This window comes from Pteropus medius, unplaced genomic scaffold, assembly GCF_902729225.1.
Source record: "Pteropus medius unplaced genomic scaffold, Ma_sr-lr_union100, whole genome shotgun sequence".
NCBI lineage: Eukaryota > Metazoa > Chordata > Mammalia > Chiroptera > Pteropodidae > Pteropus > Pteropus medius.
This window is the reverse complement of record NW_024349803.1, coordinates 10486778-10510586: the sequence shown is the minus strand read 5'-3', so window position 1 is coordinate 10510586 and position 23809 is coordinate 10486778. Positions and strand designations below refer to the sequence as shown.

The 23809-nt window shown below is 50.3% G+C and overlaps 1 protein-coding gene across 4 annotated transcripts in view; it reads right to left on the bottom strand.

The window, feature by feature from the left end:
* ESYT3 (extended synaptotagmin 3) overlaps nt 1-23809 on the bottom strand; it is a 58424-nt gene that overhangs the window by 20933 nt on the left and 13682 nt on the right. For all 4 annotated transcript variants that reach the window (XR_005647469.1, XM_039837275.1, XM_039837276.1 and 1 more), the window contains exons 2-17: nt 17999-18040; nt 15712-15846; nt 12327-12403; nt 11229-11295; nt 10497-10586; nt 9736-9791; nt 8071-8191; nt 5747-5917; nt 4942-5024; nt 3492-3540; nt 2921-3010; nt 2365-2427; nt 2190-2252; nt 1548-1616; nt 887-973; nt 27-176 (exon numbers count right to left, since the gene is read on the bottom strand). Coding sequence is in view for 3 of the 4 variants with exons in the window: in XM_039837275.1 (XP_039693209.1) it covers nt 27-176; nt 887-973; nt 1548-1616; nt 2190-2252; nt 2365-2427; nt 2921-3010; nt 3492-3540; nt 4942-5024; nt 5747-5917; nt 8071-8191; nt 9736-9791; nt 10497-10586; nt 11229-11295; nt 12327-12403; nt 15712-15846; nt 17999-18040 (1413 nt within the window). In the remaining variant the exon portion in view is untranslated. The remainder of the gene's footprint in view (nt 1-26; nt 177-886; nt 974-1547; nt 1617-2189; nt 2253-2364; nt 2428-2920; nt 3011-3491; nt 3541-4941; nt 5025-5746; nt 5918-8070; nt 8192-9735; nt 9792-10496; nt 10587-11228; nt 11296-12326; nt 12404-15711; nt 15847-17998; nt 18041-23809) is intronic.

Here is a 23809-nt window from a genome sequence, read left to right as displayed (position 1 = left end):
CCCTGGGGCCAAGGGGAGAGATTTACCCGAAGCACCAGCCGCATGGAGATGAGGCTGTCCAGGCCTGAGTGGTCCAGCTGAAAGCGCTGCTCGAGGGTAAGGTCTGCACAGGGGAGAACCTGGCACAGGGGGAGCTCCAGCACTCCCAGAGCACACTCGTGGTCATCATCGAGCACCTGGGCAGAGGGCCAGTCACAGAACAAGAGGATAACCAAGTCCCGCCCTCACCACCACCACTCTGAGGGCCCCGGCCAAGTCCGTGCTTCTGTTGGCCTCAGGCCCTATTGTAAAAACTGGAAATGGGACCAGGCCTGGTCCCTGCCTTTAGCCAGGGGAAGAGGGATCCGAGCTGGAGGCAATTATGACCTGTATGAGGCAAGTCTGTTCAATGCCCAGGGCCATGGGGGCGTTCAGGGACTGATGAGCTGTGCTGCTCCATAGTGAGACATCCAGTCAGGGCTCAGGGCCCCAAAAGAGCAGACTTCTACCATTTGTTGGTCATGAGATATTAGACAAGACATTGTTTGAGCCTCTGTTTGCTCATGTGTAAAATAAAGATCTTTTTCTTCCACTGATCTTTTTTTGAAAATTAAATATTTTTCTAAAAGATATACATCATCATTAATGTCCTAAGCAGATTTCTCCACGGGCCCTCTGGCTGCTGTGTAACAACCAGAAAGACTCTTTTACAGGGAGGTCCAAGGGACTTGAGGGCTTGTCCTTTCACAGCCTCTTACCCAGTGGCCTTGGGCACCAGACTCATGAAGATGTGGGGCTTCAGTATCCTGCCTCTCACACAGGGGCTCACTTTACCGCCAGGAGCTCCCCACCCCGCCTGACTTAGACACCTCTAAGCTCTGTTCTAGGAGCCCAGCTTCAAGCAAACCTTGAGATTCAGCTGCTCAGCTGCTACATTTTGCACAAAGAAGGAGAACGCCTGGCTCCACACAGGGTCCTTGCTTCGGGGACAGGTCTGAAGACAGAAGAGGGAGAGATCATTGAAGGACCAGGTTGGACAGAGCAAGACACCAGTACCCTCTCCTCTCATCCTGGCCCCCGGGTACCACTGGGAGCACACTGCGTGTCTGCCAAGAGGCCAGACCCACACACGCTACAGCTTGTGGGGAGCAGGAGGGTGGGAAAGCCAGACTCAAAGGCAAGGAGGGCTTCGCCAGGAAGTTTTACCAGGGCCGAAAATCATATTAGCATTGGGGCTCATTTGAGGATGGGGGTAGTGACAGGATTTCTCCTGCTGGACTGGGAAACTTGGGGTGGTGGAAATGACACAGGCTTAGAGCTTGCCTAAGCTTGAACCCTAGTTCTGATGCTTTCTAGCTGTGCTCTTGGGTAAGTCACTGATCTGGCTCTTAGATTTTTGAACTATAAAACTATTTGTGAGGTTACTCTGAAGACTAAAAATAATGTAAATTGCCTAAAATGTGTCCTGTCACTGACGTATTAAGTGTAAGCTAATGCCCTTATCTTTTGCTTCTCCCTGGAAAGGGTTGGAGCCATCTCATCCTGTGGCTGCACACCGGCTATGTTACCTTGCTTGTATATGTCTTCTTGCCCACAGACAGCTTGACATAGGAAGAGGGGTCTCTGCTCACTTTATTCTGTGAGGGGGCAAATCCACAATGAAAGTGGCACCATCAGTATCAGCTTGAGACACCACGCCCCACCCTATGTCCCAGCCTTCAGGAGCATCAGTGGGACTTGTGGCCACCCAGTTGCTTCCCTTTGAGAGAAGGCTAGCCCGGTGCTCTCAGGACCTCTGGGCTGCCATCACTGTGCAAGTACCAGGATCAGGCTGACTCAAGGGGAAGGTTCAAGTTAAAGACAGGTGGCTGGAGCTGGGCACAGGCTCTTGTTCCCCGGAGCTATGGAGACAGACAGGGTGGAGTCAAGTGTTGGCTCCTCCCTTAGCTGTGTGACCCAGGCACTTAACCTTTGGGTACTATTTGTAAAATGGCAATAAAATTGGACACACAGTCCTCATGGGACTCAGGCGCAACAAATGTAGGGGATGAGTTGCCAAGCCTGGCTCACAGTGGACTTAATGAGCGGCAGTCTTGTCATCCCCAGGCGGTGTGTGCACAGACTGCTGCTAGGAAGACACGGGGCTGTGGTTGCTCTGGAGAAAACGAGTTATGACTTGCTATCAAGTTTTCAGCCAGACACACACTTACCTTGGCAAACCTAGAGAGCTTTTTGGTTCGATATTCGCCATTCAGGTAGTCAAAAGCATTTCTCTGTAGCACAAGAAGGGTAAATGAGCAACACAACATTTCCATTTCACATGGGCATTGGAAAGCGATGGGCACAAGGCAGGGTATATGTGACACTGGCCACGTCACCACTCACCGGCAGGTTGCAGGCACTCTCTAAGAAGACCACGAGGATGGCGGTGGACAAGCCATCATGGTCCTACAGGCAGATACAGACCCTCACTAGGTGCCCCTAGCAGCAGGAGACACATACTGGTGTTGGAGAAGCCTATTTGTGACAGAAGGAAGCCAGCCAGCCCTTGCCCTCCAGACTGGCCGTAAGATCCCTCGCAACCTAGCTTTTTTGTTGAGTCTGAGAATACAAGGACAGCATGACAGATTCAAGTTAGACACGAGGGTGGATCTTCCCTATGAACTGGGCTGACAGGAAGTAACACCCTTCTAAGGATCCGAGCTTCCCTGAAGATGGTTGAGATGCTCAGAGGCCATCTGCTAAGGCAGATCAGGAGCTGTCTTGTGTGGAGACAAGGGCCGAGGGACACGTTCTCCAGAAGAAGGTGGGGCTGGCTGGAAGACTAAGCAAAATCTGGGGGCTCATCTCCTTCCCTTCCTCTGCATGTACAGCCCGCATGTGACCAGCCCCACTGCTGGCCTCCCCTTTCTACTAGGGAGCCCTGACACCCCACACTCACCTCGGTCAGAGCTTCGGGGTCAGCGATCAGTGAAAGCCACTCTAACCGCAGATGTAGCCGCCCGCTGGTTGTGTCGTTCAAGACAAACCACTGCGGGAAGAGGAGGGAAAGGAAAGCTCAGGGAAAGGGCCAGTGAGGTGCTACTGACCCTCTGCAGGCAGCTCGGCTCTGGGACCCAGTGGGATCCTCAGAGGGGCTTCAGGGAAAAGGTGAACCAGCTCAGACGGTGGACTCTGGGCTTAAAGGGCTGGGAGCTGTGGTTATAGGTGGCCGGAAGTGCTACACGGTGGGATGGAAAAACCCTCCTACCCAGACCCAGCCTGCCCTCCCCTGCAGCATGACCATCCCCCGCTGGAGGTCCTTGGTCTATGGGCATTTCCAGGGACGCTTCTTCCAACTTAGACCCTGATGGGTTCCCTGGGACCCATATGTGCCTTGTCCAGCTCTTGCCCTTGAAGACAGGCAGGCATGTGTGGCTCAGCATAGAAGGGACCCATTTCATAGGACTAGCTGGGCTGAGACAGCCTGCTAGAGCTGTCCACGGGGAGGGGGTTGCAAATATCAACTCTACCTCATCCACCACTCTGTTCGTCATGACATCCCCGAGGCAGATCTGCAGGCTGGAATATACAGGGAGTAGGGGTCAGCTCAGCTCCAAGGAGGCAAGCTGCAGAGGCTGTGGAGGCCTACCCTGGAATCTATTTTCAGGTATGAGTAGGGCCCTCAAGACAGGACCTTAATTCATGTCAGAGAACCAATGGGAGACCACTTTGAGCTCAAGCAGAGGAAGGACTGTCTAACCATCAGGGCTGCTTCCACTGGGCATGCTGCCCTAGAAGGCAGGTGGCTGCCATCCCTGGAGGGAAAAAAGCAGACACTGCTGGACACATCGGCTCTGGATTCTCAGTGATGGCGCTGCTGGCATTTGAGTAGAATGATTCGTCATCGTGCAAAACTGCCCGTGCATTGCAGGAATTCAGCTTCCCTGTCTGGTACCCTCTAAATGACAGTGGCACCACCTTCCGCAGCCATTGTAACAACCCCAAATGCCCCTCCATTTCTAAAACTGCCTCCATTGCCCTCCACGGGATAAGTATAGTTGGCATGTATGAGAGAGGAAGTAACATCCACATTCACAGCGTGCCTCTCGCCTACCCTGACCCAAGTCCAAATGGAAGAGCCTGAGAGCCAGAGGGGAAATTGATTCCATGTACCTGTTAGAAGTATGCTTAAGCTCAAAACACAACTTGAAATCAATTACATAAAACAGGAACCACAAGCCACACTTCTAATCTTTTTCATTAAGATGTAACCTTTTTCATTAAGATGAAAAATAAAAAATGAAAAAGCAACATCTGGTGAGCTGTTTCTCAGGGTGTCAATTGTGCCCCTCTCACTTTTATTCCTATTTTTAAAAATTACGTGTTCGCGGAAACAGGTTAAGCAATACAGGAGTATGAAGATCTACATAAAGCTTTTCCTCCTAATCCCAGCCGTCTGAGGTGAGCAGCATGAGCATCCTGCTGGCGTAGCTTCCACGCCCTCCTCTGTGCTCACACAAACACACGCAAACGTACACACACGAGGATCCTCCCTGGAAAAATCAATCGAACTGCACAGGTCACTCCCAAATGCTTTCCCCAATTTCTTAATACATAGCGGACATCCCCCAGGTCATTGTTTTTAAAAGCTGCAGAATATTCTGTAGTTTGGCAATGGCAGATTTATTCAAATGTTCAGCCAACATTCTCTAAGGCTGGACATATGTGTTGTTTCCAGGTTTTATGTTTTGCCACCACAGTTTTGCAACAAACATTTCAGGTATAATGCCTTTATTCTATAGGAGACCTGGAAATGGGACTGCTGGGCCAAAAGATTTAAATTTGAAGTTCTGATAGCCGGCCCCACAGCCCTGAGTTTCCGTGTTCTACCTAAAAGTGAGTGGCCAGGGTTCCTTGGCACTGGGGACCTGAGCATCCATGGCAGCCTAGCACCCCCAGGCCCAGCTCAGCCTTCCTCACCTGCCCAGGAAGTCGTCCCTGTTGGAATCCTCATCATATAGGTCTACCTCCAGGTCCTGCCCAGGGACTTCATACACTATGAACTGGAAGGAAAGAAAGGCGACTTGACCTGCAGGCCATGACAGCTCATGAAGCAGACGTCAAGTATGACTCAAGGGGAGCCAAATTCCAGCTGTCGCCTGCCAGCTCAGAGCCGGGGGCAGGTTCCCACCCTTCTCAGTGGCTGGAGAACTCCCCCTGTAAGAAGGGAGTGCCCCACTCCTGCATGGTAGGGAGGACGAGAGGCCACGCATGCAAACCCATGGCCGGGTGGGTGCACAGGGGACAGTGGCTGCTATGTGTTCTGCATGAGACTTGCAGCTTCCAGAGCACTTAACAGGCCAAGGGTGCTACCCGTCACGTGGTAGGGATTCCAGCTGAACTTAAGAACTTCAGGCTCCTGGTGTCTGCCTCTGTCAGGATTGGCTAGAGGAATGGGGAGGAACTGCCTCTAGGTTCTTTTACTTTGATTTGAAAACTTCCAACCAATCTGATTCTAGTGGGGAAAGCAGGTGGGGACTTGTCTACAGGCTGCCCTTCCTGTGGGGCCACAGCAGCCCACCTCTGGCGACGTGGTAGATATGGGAAGTGGGAATTATGCAGACCTGCCTGCCTGTCCCCAAGGCCCACTCCCCCGGCTCAGTGTTGCCCCACAGGTATGTGAGGCCCACGAAGGCAAGGCCCTCCCCTGTCTGTACCTGGCACAACCCAGAGTGGGACCTGGAGGACATCAAGAGTAGCCAAGAGTGGCCAAGGAGACCCTCACCTCAAACACCTCATTCCAGGTCGGGTTCAGGTTCTTGTAGATAGTCTTGCTCCGAAAATGCTGCAGGCCAATGCTCACCTTGGCATAGGGGTCTGACTTGCCTTGGATCCCCAGGAAGTGGTCCATCTGGGCCAGTTTCTCTGCCTCCAGCAAGTAGACTCTGATCACTCCCTGGAAAATGCCCCAGCCCAGGGCTCACAGCTGCTTCCTGGGCTGCACCAGCCCTCAAAGCCCACGACATCAGAGCCAAAGCCATCAGACATCACCCCAGCCCATCTCGCCCTCCCCATGGTTTGTACGGGGAGACAGAAGCCAGAGACAGCAGTCTCTCGGTCCAGGCCACGCAGCAAGTGATGGCAGGGCTCTGTCCACTGCATCACGATGCCCGCCTACATCCTTGGCCTTCCCAACCTTCCCTGCCTCTAATCTGCCATGTGAATGGTTTATTCAAATGCAGCCATTTCCTCCTGTGCCAACAACTACGCCACCTGAGGAGGTTTCCACCTGTATTCCAGCCCCCTCTCTCTAACCTGTGTGTAGACTAAGCTCCATTGTCATTTCTTCCCAATACCCAGCCCTGGGCACTGTAAAAGGCTCAGCACTGACTGTCACCCCATCCCCCACACTCTGGGCTTTGTCTTACAGAACAGAGCACAGGAATTGGGAAAAACACAGTTTAAGGGCTAGTTGCTCTCCTGCCTAGAACTGTTTAAATATATATACATATATACATGTATATATATGTATATATATACATATATATATACATATACATATATACATATATACACGTATATATATGTATACATATATACATATACATATATACATATATATACACGTATATATGTGTGTGTATATATATATTAGTTAATACACATGCATTTTCCCTTTGACCCAGCAAACCCCATTTCTAGCCCTAAAGGCATATTGGCAAAAATATAAAAAGATATGTACAAGGCTATTCATGACAGCATATTTGTCAGAGCAAAAGGCCAGACACAACTGAGCCGTCTGTCAATAGAGAACTGGTTAAGTAACCGGCAGCACATCCACACCGTGGAGTGCTACACAGCTGTAAGAACGAGAATGGGTTCCACCTTCACATGGAGTGATCCTCAGGACGTAAGAAGTGATCAAAGCAGTGGGGGGCAGGGGGTGAGCTGTAGTGTGCAGCTGTCCATCCAAGAAAGGGGGACCACGAATATAATCAGATATGTACACACCACTATTTACGTACTTGCTCATGTTAGAAAACAAATAATGAAAAGTCATAGAAAGATAAACCACACTTACAGGGGGAGGGTGGAGATGAGTTGGAGGGATCAGGGATAGAAGCCAGACTCCTTAAAACATAATTTGTGTGTTTATATTGAACTTTGGAAGCGTACAAATGTTTTTACATGATTACAAAAGGAAGTTAAGGTAAAAACTAAACCCTAAAAATAAAAAATGGGACGAAACAAATCACCGTAAATATTCATTACCAGTTGTCACAAACACACAGAGAAGGACTAGTCTGAGTTTGGATCAGAGCAGCTTGATAGTACTTCTTGAGTGGGATATACCCTAAGGATAGAATGTTTTAGGTAGTTGCAATGTAGGCGATGGCTTTATATTGTTATTCTCAGACTGCCAAACACTCAGTGTAGGATAAAGCCCAGTGCAGTTAAGGGAAATCTACGTACGTCTGTGCTCCCTGGCTTGCCGGCCCCTCACCTCTGCATGGCCTGAGTAGGCTGATGCCTCACACCTAGTGCTGAGGGTGAACTGGGTGCTTTCCCTCTCCTGAAGTCCTGACACTGAAGGGCTCAGGGCCACAGCCAGGGCACCTTCTGTAGGAAGGCCACGTGGCTGTCCTTGGGAGCCTCCTGAGCTGGGCCCAGGATGTAGAAGGCAGCAGGGCTGAGCTCCCAAGGGAGCCCCATGTCCTAGCTCTATTGAACATTATCCTTCCCAACAGACCCCAAGGATTCTTCCATCGCCAAATAATGGGGTCGGGGAACCTTATTTCCCTCGAGGAAGGATGTGAGGCTCCTGGAGTTTCCTGGGGGTGACGGTGACTGCTCGCAGTCCCCAAACCCCAACCCAGGCCAATAGGGGGACCAGGATGTGGGAAGGAATGCCAGATGGGCTTTACCCCTCCTTAGATGGGTAACTTTGGACAAGCCATTCTACTTTCCCAAGACTCAGTCTTTACCCTACGAGTGTGCCATGCCCGCCACGGGGCAGAATAATGATTACCATGTGAGAATGCATTCCCCTCTCAGCCTGTCTGTCCCCCCGCACTGGACTTCATGCCCTGTGGCCAGTATGGTACTCACGCAGGGCAGAGGGAAGCGCAAGTTGGTCACATCCAGCCCCTTCTTCACTGGCACAGTCACGCGGTTGGGCAGCACCAGGTGGGCAGCGATGAGGTCCTCCAGCAGGCTGTCTGACACCTCGCTGAAGAGAGTGGGCATTACCAGCTGCGGAGGGGTGGCACTACCTCCCCCAGGCAGCCTGCCCCTCCACCCCTCCACCCCTACCCGGAGTTGGAACCAGGAGCAGAGCTCCAGGGTAGGCTCTGCCTGGGAGAGAGCAGCCCTGACTCCACCTGCCTGGATAGGGGAGGGTGTGGTCATTTTGACAGCCTTCGACCACCACCACATCCCCATCCTGCTTTATTCTTCTCTGATGCATCACAACATGGTAGCTAAGAGTGATGACCTAGAACCTATGTTAAAATCTCAGCATCACCACCTACAAGCTGTGTGACTTTGGGTAAGTTGCTAACCTCTCTGGACTTCAGTTTCCTCATCTCTAAAATGAGGATAGTTATGCCCGCCTACTAGGGTTGTTACAAAGATGAGTTAACATGTATGACATGTTGAGAACAGTGCCTAGTGCACACTAAATGCTAGGTGAGTGAGCATTGGCTACTGTAGCCCTTCTGCTCCTTGGCGACACATCCAAATCCTCTTTATTGTCTGTCTCTTCCCCAGTAGAGGAAGCAGGGACAGTGCCTAGAATAGGATTGGCCACGGTAGGTGCTCGGTAAATGTTTTTTGAATGAAAGAATGCATAACCATATTTTCTGCATCCAGGGGTCCGAGATCAATGGACCCCAGCGAGAGAGTGAGTAGTCCTCCCCACAGGCAGGGGCCGTGCCTGAGCCTGGCGAACCCGCTGATGTGTGTCTTGCTAGTCTGGCTGTCCTTCCTTGCCGGGGAGGAGCGTCTCCATGGGGCTGGAGCCCTTCTCTGCTCCGACCTGAGGACCTGAGGCTCTGAGTGACCCCCCCAGCGCCCCCCCCACACACACCTCCCTGCCAGCCCTGGGAGGGTGCACTTTCCAAGACCGATCTCCTCACTGGCCCCTGCTGTGAGAGCCTCCCCTCCCACGCCTGTTTTTGACCATGGTTGGGGGAGGCCACATGGACTTCTCACCACGCACTTGTGTTGGGGAGGGGGTGGAGTGAGGATGAAAGGACACTGTGCCACTACCACACACACCTGAGTGTTCTCCCATCAACCCCAGGATAGAGGAACCAGGCTCCCCCTTTTACCGAGGAAGAACCCAGAGGGGTGAAGTAACTAGTCCAAAGTCACACGGTTGCTAAGCAACAGAGCCAGAAGCCTGGTCTGGCTGGGTCTGGTTCCAGAGCCTGTGCTCTCTCATTAGCTCACATGGCCTCCTTTAGGACATCTCATCTGATCAGAGACCCTCTCCCCGGGCTCTCCCACGTGTGTGCAAAACGTGTGCACATGTGTGTTCTGGTACAGTGCCTGCCCACAGAGGCCAAGCAACACTGTTAGCCTCCCAGCTCCTACTCAAAACACATCAACACTTTCCCTCTGGAGGGGGTGGGACTCGGAGCCTACCCCACTCCTCAGGCAGGGAGCTGGGAGGGAGGGCACAGCCACTGTGCAGCACGTCACCATTACCGACTAGTGGCTCCGGAGGGCCCTGCACTTAGAGTCTGTCTGGCGGCTCTTCCAGGCACTTACTTGATCCCTGGTGCATCGAGCAGGTTGGTCAGGCCCGTCCAGTTGATCTGCAGGTGCTGCAGGGCAGAGGGAGGCTGTTAGGCTGGAAGGGGCCAGAAGCTCAAGATTGAGAACCCTCTGCCAAGTGCCTCACACCCACCCACATGGAAAACCCAGCCTGCTGGGGGGCGCCTGCTGCAGGAGTGTCAGGCAGGGGAGGGAACCTCGCATTCTTGCTCAGGCCTCGGCTCAGGAGGGGCTAGGCCTGTTAGGCCTTCTGCTTTCCTGTAGGACAACCACAGCCTCTGCACATGGCCACAGGCTGGCCTGAACTCAGAGTGGTCTGAGGCAGGGGTCCCCAACCCAAGGGCCGCACAGCAGGAGGTGAACAGCAGTGAAGCTTCATTTGTATTTGCAGCCGCTCCCCAGCGCTATCATCACTGCCTCAGCTCCACCTCAGATCACTAGGCTCAGATTCTCATAGGAGCACTGGTCCCTGGTACCAAAAAGGTTGGGGTCCATTGGTCTAAGGTATAGATTCCTCACAACCTCCGATCACCTGTGTGACCTTGGCAAGACACTCCTTTGAGCTGTTTCTGGTCCTGAGGAGAACCTCAAGCTCCCTTGAGGCCTGGACTACATGGGATAGAGCTGTGGAGTGCCTAGGTCAGGGCGGGCTTAGGCAGTATCCATTCTTGGGCTCAAGCCCAGCGCCTGGGGCCCAGCAGGCATGTGCTCTCTCACAGGGAGCGGCAGGCCTGCCTCTCATCCCTGAGACTCACCGGCTTTTGAAGGAAGAACAAGGTCACAGCTCCCACGAAGGGCTTGTCCACCAGGAGGGGATCCAGGATGATCCGCAGTGTGCCCTGCAACTGAAGAGACACAGAGGACCCAGTGAGGGACCTCAGCCTCCCTTCTTCCTGCACCTGCTGTAGTCAGCTGAGGCCACTGCTGTCTTATTCATGCCCCATGCCACCCCAAATGTCCGGGCCGCCTGCTGTCACAGCAGGGACCAAACTTAGGGGACTGAAACCTGCACACAGTTGCTACCCCTCTGCTGGCTCCCCAGGGGCCATGAGCTAGCCCCGACTGCCTTCTGCTGGTGTGCTGGACTGAGGGGCCTTCAGCCTTGCCCATGTTTCAAGCCAGCCAGTCAGCGGGGACCCAGGAGTCTTTCCAGCTCCAACTCAACTCTGCTACTCCTGCCATGAGATATTTTCAACTCCTTGATCCAACACCATCTCCAAGCAAAGGCTCTGCATCACTCCATAAAAAGAATCTCTCCCTTCCCTGGGCAGCCAAAGTCTCTCTGGGGGTGTACAGCTGAGCAGGTTGGTGAGGCTCAGCCACCACTTCTTGGCAGTGTGACCTTGGGGCCTGAAGTCCAAGCCTCTGTGTTTGGGGTCATCACCCCCTTTGCAGCCTAGTCCAGTGTGAGCCTGCTTCCCCCGGCCCTGACTCCCACCCCAGGGGCAGGGATGGGGGGCGGGGCAGTCCTACCAGGCTCTACCCACCTGGATCCCGTTCACACCAGCCTGCATCTTCTGCAGCTCCACACTGATCTCGCAGTCCCCAATGTAGCTGAAAGGAGGGAGGGAGAAGAAAGGTGGGGAGGAGAGAAACTTGCCCAGCGGCACCCGGGCCAAGCCCAGGTGGTGGTCGCCCAGCCTGAGCCTTGCTACACTTGGATATGGTCTCCCTACCAGCCTCAGCCTAGCTCCCTGCACTCAGGTGTCCCATACACATCCCTACCTCTGCCCTCTCCCCTCACCTCATGGATGCAGGAGAGGGGCTCTAGTGAGCGCACTGCCCACCCCTCTGCCACTGCAGTGCCCCTGCCCCATCTCTGCTGGGGTCTCTTCCCAGAGAACACAGAGCAGCCCCACTGTCTACATCCAGCCTTTCATCTGGGTTGTTGGTAGGAGGGGTAACGTCATCAGGAGCCTGAGTCCTACTGGTGGCTCTTGTCAAGTGATAGGCACAAGGAGCCCAGAACGAGTGCCCTTGAGGCTATAGATGAAGAGACCCTGTCCAAGGACTTAAAGAGACGAGGTGGAAGGAGAGGGTGGCCATCGAATATCTCCAGGACGCAGGTAAGGGTGCTAAGGGTGCCCCGCACCAATCCACGGAACTAGTCGCTCACGTGCCTTTGCATCCTTTAGTTATTTCTGAGGTGCCGCAGAGTCCAGCTCTCTTGCTGGTCTCTCCCAGCCTGTGCGCAGAGCTCCCTGCATCTCACCACGGTTCCAGCATCTTCTTGCCACACATGCTCCCTCTTGCTACATTCTGACTCTCTAGGTGATCTGGCCCTGGCCTCCAAGAAAGCTCTCCTTCCTGGGCCTTGGTACCCAGAGCACGCTTAGTGCCTGGTCTGATGGGCGAAGCCAGGCCTGGGCTGAGGGGTCAGATGGCAGTGGCTCCCCTGGGACCATCAATTCTCCTGACACTCCTCCTCACCCAAGCCGGGACCTTGTGCTCCAGCCTGGGGGAGGTGGGCGGTATATGTGCTGTGAGGGCTTTCATACCCCACATTAAAGTGTATAGATGCTACTCCATCTTCAAACTGGCTGTTCCCAGAGTGTTCCCCTGGCCCCACAGGCAAGAGGGCTCACCATATCTGCAGGTCCAGGACCACCTGTCTCGGGTTGCGCTTGTTAGTGTGTGCCTTGACACCGTTGACCCTGGGGCACTGGAAGAGATACGGGAGGGCTAGGTCAGCAGAGGTCGTGCAGCAGAGATGGCTGCTGCCCTCTGCCAGCACAAGACTGCGTCCACTGCAATCGACATGGCCACTGCATTCCTCGGCCGAGGCACAAACACAGAAATCCACCCCACAGCCCATCTGCCTTTGTCGCCCTGATACTTCTTTCCCTAGAATGTGCACCCTTCTTTCTCTCTTTCCTACCACAAATATTTACTGAGCACCCACTCTGAGCCAGGCCCTGGCCTGGGGAGAACGCAAGGAGCAAGGTGGACTGAGCGAGACCTGGGGAGGGGGAATGTGTGATGAGGTACAGTCCCAGCGGTCGCTGTCACGTGGGGACTTCAGGAGCACCTCCCAACCCAGTTTGGGGTGGGCAGAGGTTAGCAAAGGCTTCCTGTAGGAGAAGTCATTTGATCGGTTCTGGCAGATAAGTAGGAGTCGGCCCGCCAAGGGCGAGGGAAGAGGGCGGCATCCCTGGCGGAGGGATCTCACTCTAGGCATTAAGGAGCCTCACCCAGGGCCACAGTCTCCAGTCCCTCCGGCGAGGGCTGAGCTCCAAAGTAATTTTTCTTATCCCCTCTGCCTAGACTCTTCTCTTTTCCTCCTATCGTGTGGCAATGGAGTGGGGTCTGTTTATTATTTATCAAAAATAAAAAAATAAATTTAATTTGACTTTGAGTTAGTGATACATATGCTGAAGTAGTTGGGGTAGGTGAAATTGATGAATGTCTGGAATTTAGTCTGAAATTTAGTCCAGAGGGTTAGAGGCATGGATATGTACTAAAGCAAATACAGCAGGAGGTTAAAAATCATTCCTCAGGATAGACTGGACAATCCAGATGGTTCACTGCATAATTCTCTCAATTTTTGTATTTGTTTGAAATTTACCACAATAAAATATTGGAGGAAAAATTCAATCAACCATACTAAAGATTCCGTTATCTTTCTATTCTCCCCATAGAAAGTGTATTTACAAATGCATTCTAATGTGAAAAAGTCACCAAAGAGTAGGGAGCCAAAAATGCAAGGAAAAAAGTACTATAGGGACATGTTGAACAGTAAATTATGTAGTTTTCCAGGGCACGTGATACGTGTGAGACGTTAAACATAACTTGCTGTGATTTATTTTCCCATTCTCATATTTAGTTAATATTCATTTTGTTCTAATTTACATTCTTTTTCAGAAGGCCCCCAGAATTATAGAATCTTTGGGCCATACAGCACCGGGCTCATCCCCAACCTCAGGGCCTTGATGTTAAAGACCCAGAAAAGCCAGTGGAAACCTGCGGGTGGGGACACCGTAACTGAGTCCCGCAGCCTGGAGTCTGCCGCTTCGGAGCTGGGGGGCTGGCCTGCGGGCACCTGTGAAAGCTCAGCCAGACCCAAGACCCCCATCAGCAGAGACTGGTCCTGGGGAAGGCTGCCCACCCGGAGGCCCCATCGCAGAGACGAGAGAGAACCATCCTGTGAGAATCTGTTCTGTGCCAGGCAAGGTGGCCCTAGCCCAGGACTCACAGGTATGCGAGGGGCACAAGGCTGGACTCTGGCCTCCACTGGCCCTCTTGCTCAGGTGCCCCCTGTAAGCAATTCTCACACGGCCACACAGAGCAGCCCTGAGGCCAGGACTGTCCGTCACACCTCACAACAGCCCTTTCCTTTTATAGACGAGGAAACTGAAGCTCAGAGAGGCTAAGTCACTGGCCCAAGGTGACCACTGCATAGAGGGGAGTTGGGCATGGACACAGGAATCCAAGGGTGATGGGAACCCTCATGGGCATGAAGAAAAGGTGAGTACACTGGCCGAGCCCAGGAAGGTCACTGAGGAGTCCTCTGTGACACCCACAGAGAAGAAGAGGGGAGAGGGATGGGAGAGCCAAAGGGTGGGGGAGGAGCCAGGACAGAAAGGGCTTTGAATACCAGGACCAGGAGTCGGGTATATTTCCTGCAGGGCATCTGGTCAGCCTGCAGGTCCCCTGCCAGGTTCTCCTGATGTGATAAAAAATCATCCCTCAGGATCAGCCATCTCTAGTCCTGCTTCTGTTGCCATCAAGGGACTGCTTTCCAGCAGTGCCACATCCCACAGGCACCGGATGAGTGGCCTTGCTGAGCAGGCTCTACTGTAAACACAGCAGACTGCAGGCTGCCTGGCTCTTAGCCTGTCGAATTCCTGAAATGCCAACTCAGACATCACCCCCTCCTGGAAGTCTTCCCTGATTGCCACAGCTCCCACACCCCCACTCTTGAATTCATGCATTCCTCTACCACTGTGCATACACTGCTATGTTGCCATCCACCAGTGTATGCATCTGCTTGTACAACAGGACGGTGACCTCCCTGAAGGCAGGGCACAGCCACACCCAACTCTGTCTATGGTGCCTCACATACAGCCATGTTCAATAAGTCATACATGAATGAAACAGGGAATGAACAAATGAACCAGCAGACAAGCTGGTCCTGGCAGAATCTGAGTAGCGTGAACCAGAATCTCCAGGGCTCAGGCACGCCTGATCCACCCCCACTTGGGGGGCTGGCGGTTCCAAGTTGGGCACATGCTCCGGGGCTAGCAGACAGCTCTCAGCAGACTGGGCTGCATTCAGACACCTGCTTGTTGCAGAGCAGACCAGATGCCAACACCTTTGGTTTGCCAGGTGATGGACACTGCAGCAGTACTCTGCCTGGGGGATGCATTTCCAGCTAACCAAAGTAAGACTCACATCAGGGGGCACCTTGGGGCAAGTGGAATAGGGCAAAAGGGTAGAATCAGAACCACAGACTAGAATAGGGACATGTTTTAGAATATGTATGTTAAACAGAAACTTCTTTTATCCTGGGTCACCTATTATCTTCACGCAACTAGCCTGGGCTGGTGACACTGATAGTCAGAATCGATCAATTAGTAGAGAATCACACACTGCCTTGAGGCACTATCGCACTCCCCAGATGGTGTGTTCTTCCCAGTGATGCCTGAGGGTAGCAAGCACGAACTTGTACATCTTTGTACCTGGCTGGCTTCCTCCACGGGGCTAGTTTTCAAACTTTGAATTAGAAACATGGAATTGTTCCCCACCTCTCTCCTCTTTGCTCTCTGAGCCAGGCTTCCTTAGAGCCTGCAGAGACGGTGCTGGGCCCGGGGATGAAGGGCTGTACTGAGCCCCAGGGGCTGGGAAGTGCAGGTGGGGTCCTGCCCTGAGGCCTAGTGGTCTTTTCAATCAGGTGAGTGACCGGAACAAGGGACAGGATAGAGAAGAAACTGTACGACAGGCCCAGGCAGCCCTTTCTGAGACAGCACTAACCTTCTGTCCAAAGTAGAGCTTGGTGAAGGTGAAGGTCCTCAGGCAAACGCTCTTCTCCCGGATCTTGGGCTCGAGTTTCTCCCGGAACTTGTTTTCCATAATCATGCTTAGGAAGGGCCAGGTCTGGGAGATGATCTGTGAGGACAGGAAGAGGCTCTCCAGTGGTCGGGTCTGTGTCCCCACCCCAGACCCTGGCTGAGGCTTTTAGGCCTAGGAGCATGGCCATCTCTGGTCTAATCTCGGCCCTTGCTGAAATCTAACTTGAAATTTCATTTAGAAAATTTAACATTCAAATTTCGTATGTTAAAAATATTTTAAAATATATTTAAATATATGCATATAAGGGCCATGGGACCCTTACACTGCAGCACGCATCTGCTTGCATGCCTGCCAGCTCACCCACCTACCCAATTATCCATCTGTCCGTCCCTCAAACATCGGATAACTACAGCAGTGATTCTCACTCTTGTGCAGGCAGTGGAACCCCCAAGATTTGGTGCCATTTGCAGAGCACCATGAAACAGTCATTCACTAAACCTAACATTATGAAGCCCTTTAGTTCTGTGCTAAAACATAAATTATCTAACTCTCAGGTACAAGCATGAAGTAGCAGGATGCAGAGGTTTAAGGAAAAAAATCGCAGAAGAGAAACTTAAATTGTTTTCTGTGGATTTGATTTTTTTCTAGCAACCAGAAAAGGCCACTTTCCACTGACTCATGGAGCTGGTCTGGGAACCAAGCACAGGGCCTGGAGAGAGGAAGGCTGGCAGAGAGATGGGGTCTGGAGGCAGGTGCTGGTGATCAGAGGAGAGTGTGAGGGGGGGCTAGCAGCTGAGAGGGTCTCTTTGGGGCAAAGGCTTCTTCCATTTCCGTCTGTCAGTCTTGAGCCTCAGTTTAAAGATATGCCTTCCCCTTTCCAAACCAGTAACTGGAGAAGGCTAGAGGCATGACGTTTCAGGGCTTTCTTGTCTCCATCTCTCCCGGGGGCTCTCTATGAGCTGGCCCCATCTCCCTGTCTTGCTGCTTTGTCATTGCCTAAGTCCCTCTTGAGTACAAAGCTCTCTGGGACTTTGGTGGCCTTTTGTGTGGTTCGTCTACACAACTGTTTCCCCATCTGAGCCCTGAACTGAGGGCAGGCTCCTCATCCCAACAACGGTCACGTACCCAGCAGCTTGTGTGGGCCCGTGGTGTGGTGCACAAAAGCCACCATGCATGCATGCAGGGCCCGTGAACCAGCTGACACACATGCGGGGAGAACGCTACTTTGGGGGCACAGGACAAGGTCTGTCCCAGAGGCCCTAGGCCTGCGTTAATCCGCAGAAATCTGATCGCTCTTAAGGTAACAAGCTACTTCCTCCAAATTTTACCCAGAGGCTGGGAACAGTTTTTGATCCACTTGGCAATGACATTTTAGGTAATGTGAGAACAGCCGCCTTAGATCAAAACCCGTCAGGAAGTCCTTTCATATATCTAACCTAAGTCATTCCTACTCTGGGCTAAGCCTCTATCCAGAACAGAGGCAAGGTTTGTATTAGAGAAAGTCCTGAGGAAACTAGAGTTGGGTTACAGGAGCCTTCACATTTAGGGACAGGTTTGGGCAGACGGGGTAGTGGCCAGACTCTGGCGCCTCATCTGTAAGGTGGGGAGCAGACCTGGAGTCTCAGAGCCCAGCCCAGGGAGTTCCCCTGCATGATCCAACAGCAGTCATAAGGATGATGACAGCTCTCCCAGCGCCAACGATGTGCCAGGCACTGTGGTGCATTAATTACCTCATTAATCCTCACAACAACTCCAAGGGCAGGGGCCATAATTATTCCCATTGCACAGAGGAGGGAACCAGCTCTGAGATGTTAGGCAACCTGCCCAAGGTTGCACGGCCAGTGCTGGGGGATCTAGTCTGGGAACCAGGCCAAACTCAGTGGCAGCTGTGGAATCACCCCCTTCCTCTCTGAGGAAGCACAAATCGGGGCCCAGGGAGCCACGGGAGGCTGCGCTGTTCTCTCTAGTCTCTGTATTTTCTAACTTTTCTGCTGCAGCCATGTGTTAACATTCACAGTTTAAAAAATTGTTGTTGCTTTTTTGCCCCAAAGAAAATAAAGTCATCCTATGGTGATGAGCAGAACCCAAGGGTGGTAAAGGCAAGAGGCAGGCGGACAAGCGGCAGCAGCGAGGGCCTTTGTCCACGTGCTGTCCTGGCCCCCATCCCTGCTGGTGACTCAGCCCAGGGCAGCAGGGAGAGGACCAGGCCTGGAGTGAGGCCAGCCCCACGAGGCCATGCTGGCCTTACCTTGTTGGCCCACTCGACACGCTCCACGTCTGGAAAGTGGATCTAGAGAACAGAAGCCCCAAGGGCAAGTTAGACTTGAGACCTGTGTGCCCCCTGGGAACCACACGAGCGGCCTAGTGAGCCTGGCAGTGCTGCCTGGCAGGTTCCTGCTCCCACTCCCAACCACCCCGAGCACCCCAACCCCGCGCCTGGCCTGCGACTCAGTGGGGGCCCTGCCCTCGAGGTTAGAAATAACCAGAGGACGCCCACGTGCAACAGTGATACTGACAAGGCGGGAGACGCCAGCAACAGCTTGGAGATGCGCTTGCGGGCCCCTCTCCTGGCCTGTGCAAATAAGCTGCCCCTTCCGGGTACAAGCACAGAACCCCAACTTGGGCCCTCCTCCCCAGGGTAATACCGGGTTTGCTCCTGGCAAATTCCATCCTAATTATTCCTTTTAATGACAGAGGTAAATATTCTGCAGAAAAATTAAAAATGTACCTAAGCTAAAGAGAAAACATTTTATCAGAGAATGCCACCCAGTAACAACTGCTGCTTAACAGGCTGATGCATTCCTTCCAGTCTTTTCTAGAAATAAGTAGGTGTAGTTTCCACAGAACTTGAACTCACCGTGTTTTGTAGCCTGCTTTTTTTCACCTAACAGTATATTATGATTCTGCTGACTCTCAAGTTAACTGTTGCCAATTTGAAAAGCCATAGAGAGCATCCTGTTGTTTTCATTGGCAACTGGGAGCATGGGTACCTGGGGTGGGGTGGGGGGCTCCTCAGCTCCCAGGAGCTCAGCCCAAGCCTCATGCCTTCCCTAGCAGGGAGGGCCCTCAGGCTAGGTCCTATAGCAAATCATCCTCCAGGTCACAGCCTCCAACCAGTGAGGCTGGGTGAGTCCTGCCACATCTGTGGGAAAGGGAGGTGTTCCCAAGGTGAATTGATAATACTGTTGGCTAAACACTGCATGACAAGATTTGAGGGGGCTTAACACCCTCCCCACAAGAATCTCAGTTTCCAAATATGTCTGCTGAGCTTCTCCTCTCCCCCATCCTCACCCTCCCAAGGATTTCTGGGATGGACAGAGGGGAAAGAGTGTACAGGGTGCCTATCGTCTGGTACAAAACATGGGCCAGTAAAATGTCAGCAATGGCCATCACTGTCACCATGCCCCAAGGGCCCTGAGCAGGAGGCCAGCTCCAGATCAGATTCATGGTGGGCCTGAGACCTCCCAAGATCGAGAAAGGGCCTGCCCTTCCCATCTGGGGGCTCAGAGGCTCACTGTTCAGGGACTGAGTAGATGTGTCCGCGAAACTCACATAAATCGAGGGCACTCCCGCCAAGCGCCAGGCCCTGGGCCAGCCCCGGGAAGCCCTGAAGGCCCAAACATAGACCCTGGAGGAGACCACTCACCCAGAAGGAAAGCCAAAGGAAGGGCAGAACAATTGGATTCTCTTAGGAACACAGTTTTTAACAGCTTGAGAGGTCAGAGGAGCCCGGTGCTTCTGAGACTCCTGGGACAGCATGCCCCTTCCCAGCCCTTTCCCCAGCGCTGGGCAGTGGCCCACGCTAACTTGGAGAAGCATCTACTATTCCCAAGTGCTGAAGAAATACTTCCTGGTTCCCAGAGGGGGAGCTGACCTAGCCCATAGGGAACAGACAAGAATGACGTGAGAAGTGGACAGGAGCTGGGGTCAGGCCATCCAGTCAGCTGGAGAGAAGCAGCCTGCTCACCACATGATCCCTGCAGCTGCCCTGAGTCAGGTCTCAAGCTGGGTACCAGGCAAGTAGGAGGTGGGACCCTTTCACTGCTCCCTATCACACTGCCCAGCACTAAAGTGAAAACTTCTGCACACGGCCTGGACAGGGGCCTCATCTCCCAGAATCCCACCCCCTCACCTTTCAGTACAGCCACTTGGACCTTTTCTATTCCCAACAAAGGGCTGCACATACCCTGGGTCTGAAACACACTTCCCTACTCCCCTTCGATTCATCGCCATCTTAGTCTCTCCTTCTTCCAGGCAGCCTTTCCAAATTTCTCAAGTTCCGGATGTGTGTCCCTATTACACGTCTGCTAATTGTCCATCGCAGCATTTAACACACTTTGTTAGAGTTTCTTGGTCTTCTTGCCTGCCTCCTTACTAGACTGGAAGCACTGGTGAGCTGACTCAGCCTTGTCCCCGATTAGTGCCCGTCCCTGGCAAATGAATGTCTTAATAAATATTTATGGAATGAATGGATGTATGAATGAATGCAAGGTCCTTGCCTTCAAGGAGCACCCAGGGTGGTGAAGGAAGCAGGCAATTTAGACCATTCCAGTGTATGATAAGAACCAAGGCAGGAGGAGGGGGCATCACGGAGGAGAGGTTGGTTACAGCTGGGCTCTCACTGACACCTCTGCTTCTCTTCTGCCCAAGCCTGCTGGCTGGACCCCTCACTCTCCTCCTTCCATCCCGACCACTGCACTTCCCATCCTGCCCCGGGGCACACTTTGTGGGCATACCCAAGGTTCCACACCCCAGGAGCTGAGAAGTTCTCATCTCCTGGACCCCGAAAGGTGATCCAACTTGGCAGGTCCCACTCTGGCCACACTTGGGAGCTAGTCAAAGATTCCTGAGCTGCCTCGCACCTCCTGAATCAGAGTGTATCAGGGTGGGGCCCTCCATTTTATTTTTAACAAGCTCCTGGCATGATGCTAGAGTTCAGTGAGTTATCAATGAACAGCCCATCCCATACTCACCCTGAGAGCAAAGACAGCAACAGAATGCCCAGGTCCCACACTGATTAAGTTTTTGTGGTCTCTCTGGCCATCCATGCCTGTATTTGAGGCTGGTTGCTAAGAGATTCCTCCAGATAGCGAGCCTGAATCCTCTGAGAAAGCAGCAATTCAGACCAAGAAAATAAGAGACCATCGAGTCACCCCATTCTGCCTGACTCTCAGCACCTGCCATCGCTTCCCAGGTTACCGATACAAGAGCTGGGCACCTTCTTTCTGCCCCTTAAAGAAGTTCTGGACCAGGGAATGAAATCAGAGAAACTGACACCTATGGAGCAACTCTTCATGTCCAATGCTTCCTCAGTCTGACTCAGACACATGAGCCTATTCTTCCATTATCATTAGGTTTTTTGGGATCTTTCCCTACTCCCAGTTCTCAAAGTTATTCTATGTTTGTATCTATTGGCTTTATATTTTAGCTTCTGCATTTAGGTCTTCAATCTGTCAGGACTTTTTTACAGCAGGTAAGATAAGCATATAATTTCATTTCTTCCCACAGTCTCACTAAGGCAACTTTCTCACATCACATAAAAAAAAAAAGAAGGAAGAAGTTCATCTTTCCTCTTAACTTGTAAAGCTACTTCACTCATAAGTTAGCTATGAGTGTGTGTTTCTCCACTCGGTGTTGAACTCCATGATCTGTTTGCCTGTTCCTGTGCCAGTGCCACGCTTTTTAATCATTATGGCTTTGCAATATCACCTGGGATAGAACGAGTCCCTCTTTTTATTTTTTTCAAACTGATTTAGAAAATCGGTGTTTATACTTCCATATGAATCTTAGAATCATCTTGTCGATCTTCAAAAAAACCCCCCTGGAATTTTGATTGTTCTATTTTAAAATTTATAATTTGTGGGAGAACTGACATTTTTACAATATTAAGTTTTGCATCCATAAACAGAATATTTCCCTTTATTCGTTCACATTTGATCATATTCACATAGGATCATAAACTGTTTTCTATTAAAGTCCTGTATCTTTTTTGTTAGATGACTTTGTGGGATTTGTGGTTGTTAGAAATTTCGTTTTCGGGATGACTTTATTGAAATCTGTTACTAGTTCCTTGGTTTGACTGTTCATTGATTCTCATTATTTACATACGTTTGTAATCTCCAAATAGTAATTTTTGTCTTTTGCTCTCCGTCTTTATCCCTGTTTCTCTTGTGTGACTTCATTGGCCGGGACCTCTGGCACTTCACTAGGCAGGCAGCAGTGGTGATAGTGGTCACCTGTATCTTCTACCCTCAAAGGGAAGTTTCTCCATTAAGCATGATTTTTGCTGTAGATTTTTAGAGGACAGCCTCTGCCAGAGTGAGGAAGTTCTTCTCAATTCCTACCTTTCCAAGAGCTTTCATTATAAATGGGTATTGAACTATACTCAATATTTTCTCATATCTATTGAGATTATCATGTTATTTTTTCCCCTTTCATTCATGAATGTGGTCAACTTAACCGGTTTCTTTTTAAAGCAGAACTATCTCAAGTTCCTGGGGTCAACACCACTTGATGTAATATACTTAATCAGCCTGATATTTCACTGAGTTTTATACACTCATGAGTCAAAATGGTACCTACGGTTTTTGTTCTTGTACAAGTCCTATCTGGTTTTGGTATAAAGATTATACGATAAATCATAAAATGAATGAGACAGCTTTCCTTATCCTCCTCTTTTTCTGAAATAACTTGTAAATATAGAAATTATCTGATCCTTGAAGTTTAGTGTATCTTACCTATAAAACCATCTTAGCCTGAGGCTTTTGAGTGGTGAGTGGTAAGTGGTAAGTTACTGTTCTTTAGGGAACAGTGTAGTCATTTATATTTTTCTAGACATATATCTACTTCACCTAGGTTTTCAAATGTACTGATATATAGTTGTTTATATTATTTTAAATCTGTTATATCTTTATTCCTTTTTTATTCCATATTTTATTTTCATCTTTTCTATATTCTTCATGATCAAACTTTGACATTAAACTAATCAGACCTATTTTATATGTTAAAATTACATGGGAAGCATTGTAAAATTAAAAAAAAAGTTATATAGATATATACGTATAATATAAATGTTCTAAAATTCTGAAAATTCTGACATGTCTTTGTATAATCCCAACTTACAGTCTTTTTCTGCCTCTGAAAGTTATAAATCTTATGTCTTTGCAATGTAAACACTCAGGAACTAACCAAAATATTGCCCACAAAGACCGAAGGGAAAAAGACCTTTTTAAAATAGAGACTACTGTATAAGTTCTGTTGCCAAAATTTGTAAAGGAGCTATGGTTTTGTTTTGTTTTGTCTTTATAGAAAATAATAAGAATAAAATGAAATAACTAAATGGGAAACAGGATGTATGTTTTCAGTAGAAGAAGGTATGGAATGTGAAAATGCATTTTTGTTGAGGGAAAAAGAAATGTGTTTTTTGATAAGGAAATATATAAAGAACATAGTTTTTTGTTGTTATTTTGTAAAGGAAGAAAAAAGGAAAATAATTTCATCCTGGAGTAGGGTGATCATTTCAAAATAAGGAAAGAAAAGGTAGGACAAATACTAAAAGGTGTATGGAAATTACAGAAGTTTTGTGCATGTTGCAGAAGGAAAGAAAAGGTAGGACAAATACTAAAAGGTGTATGGAAATTACAGAATTTTTGTGCATGTTGCAGAAGGTTTGTGAAAGTCCCAAAGGTTCATTGAGGAAAAATTCATATATGATCAAACTAAGAATGGAATGGAAAGCTAAGTCAATTACATGATTTATATGGATATATGTGAACTCTCACCAGATCTTTACCATGATCATTTTTAAGTCTTTTATCATTTACTATTATTGTTTTACTCTGAACAAAAAGATCAAGATCAACAACAATTAATAACATGGGACTAAATAAACTGATAATTATAATTTTCATGACTTTTTATATCAAATATTACTGGGTTTTTAACCTGTTTTCCAGATATAAAATATCTTTTTCTTCTCCTAAGCTATCCATGACCTACAATTTGGTAAGTTATACCTTCGTAAACAGAATTAAAGCATTTATCTTTTCTTTCCTATAGA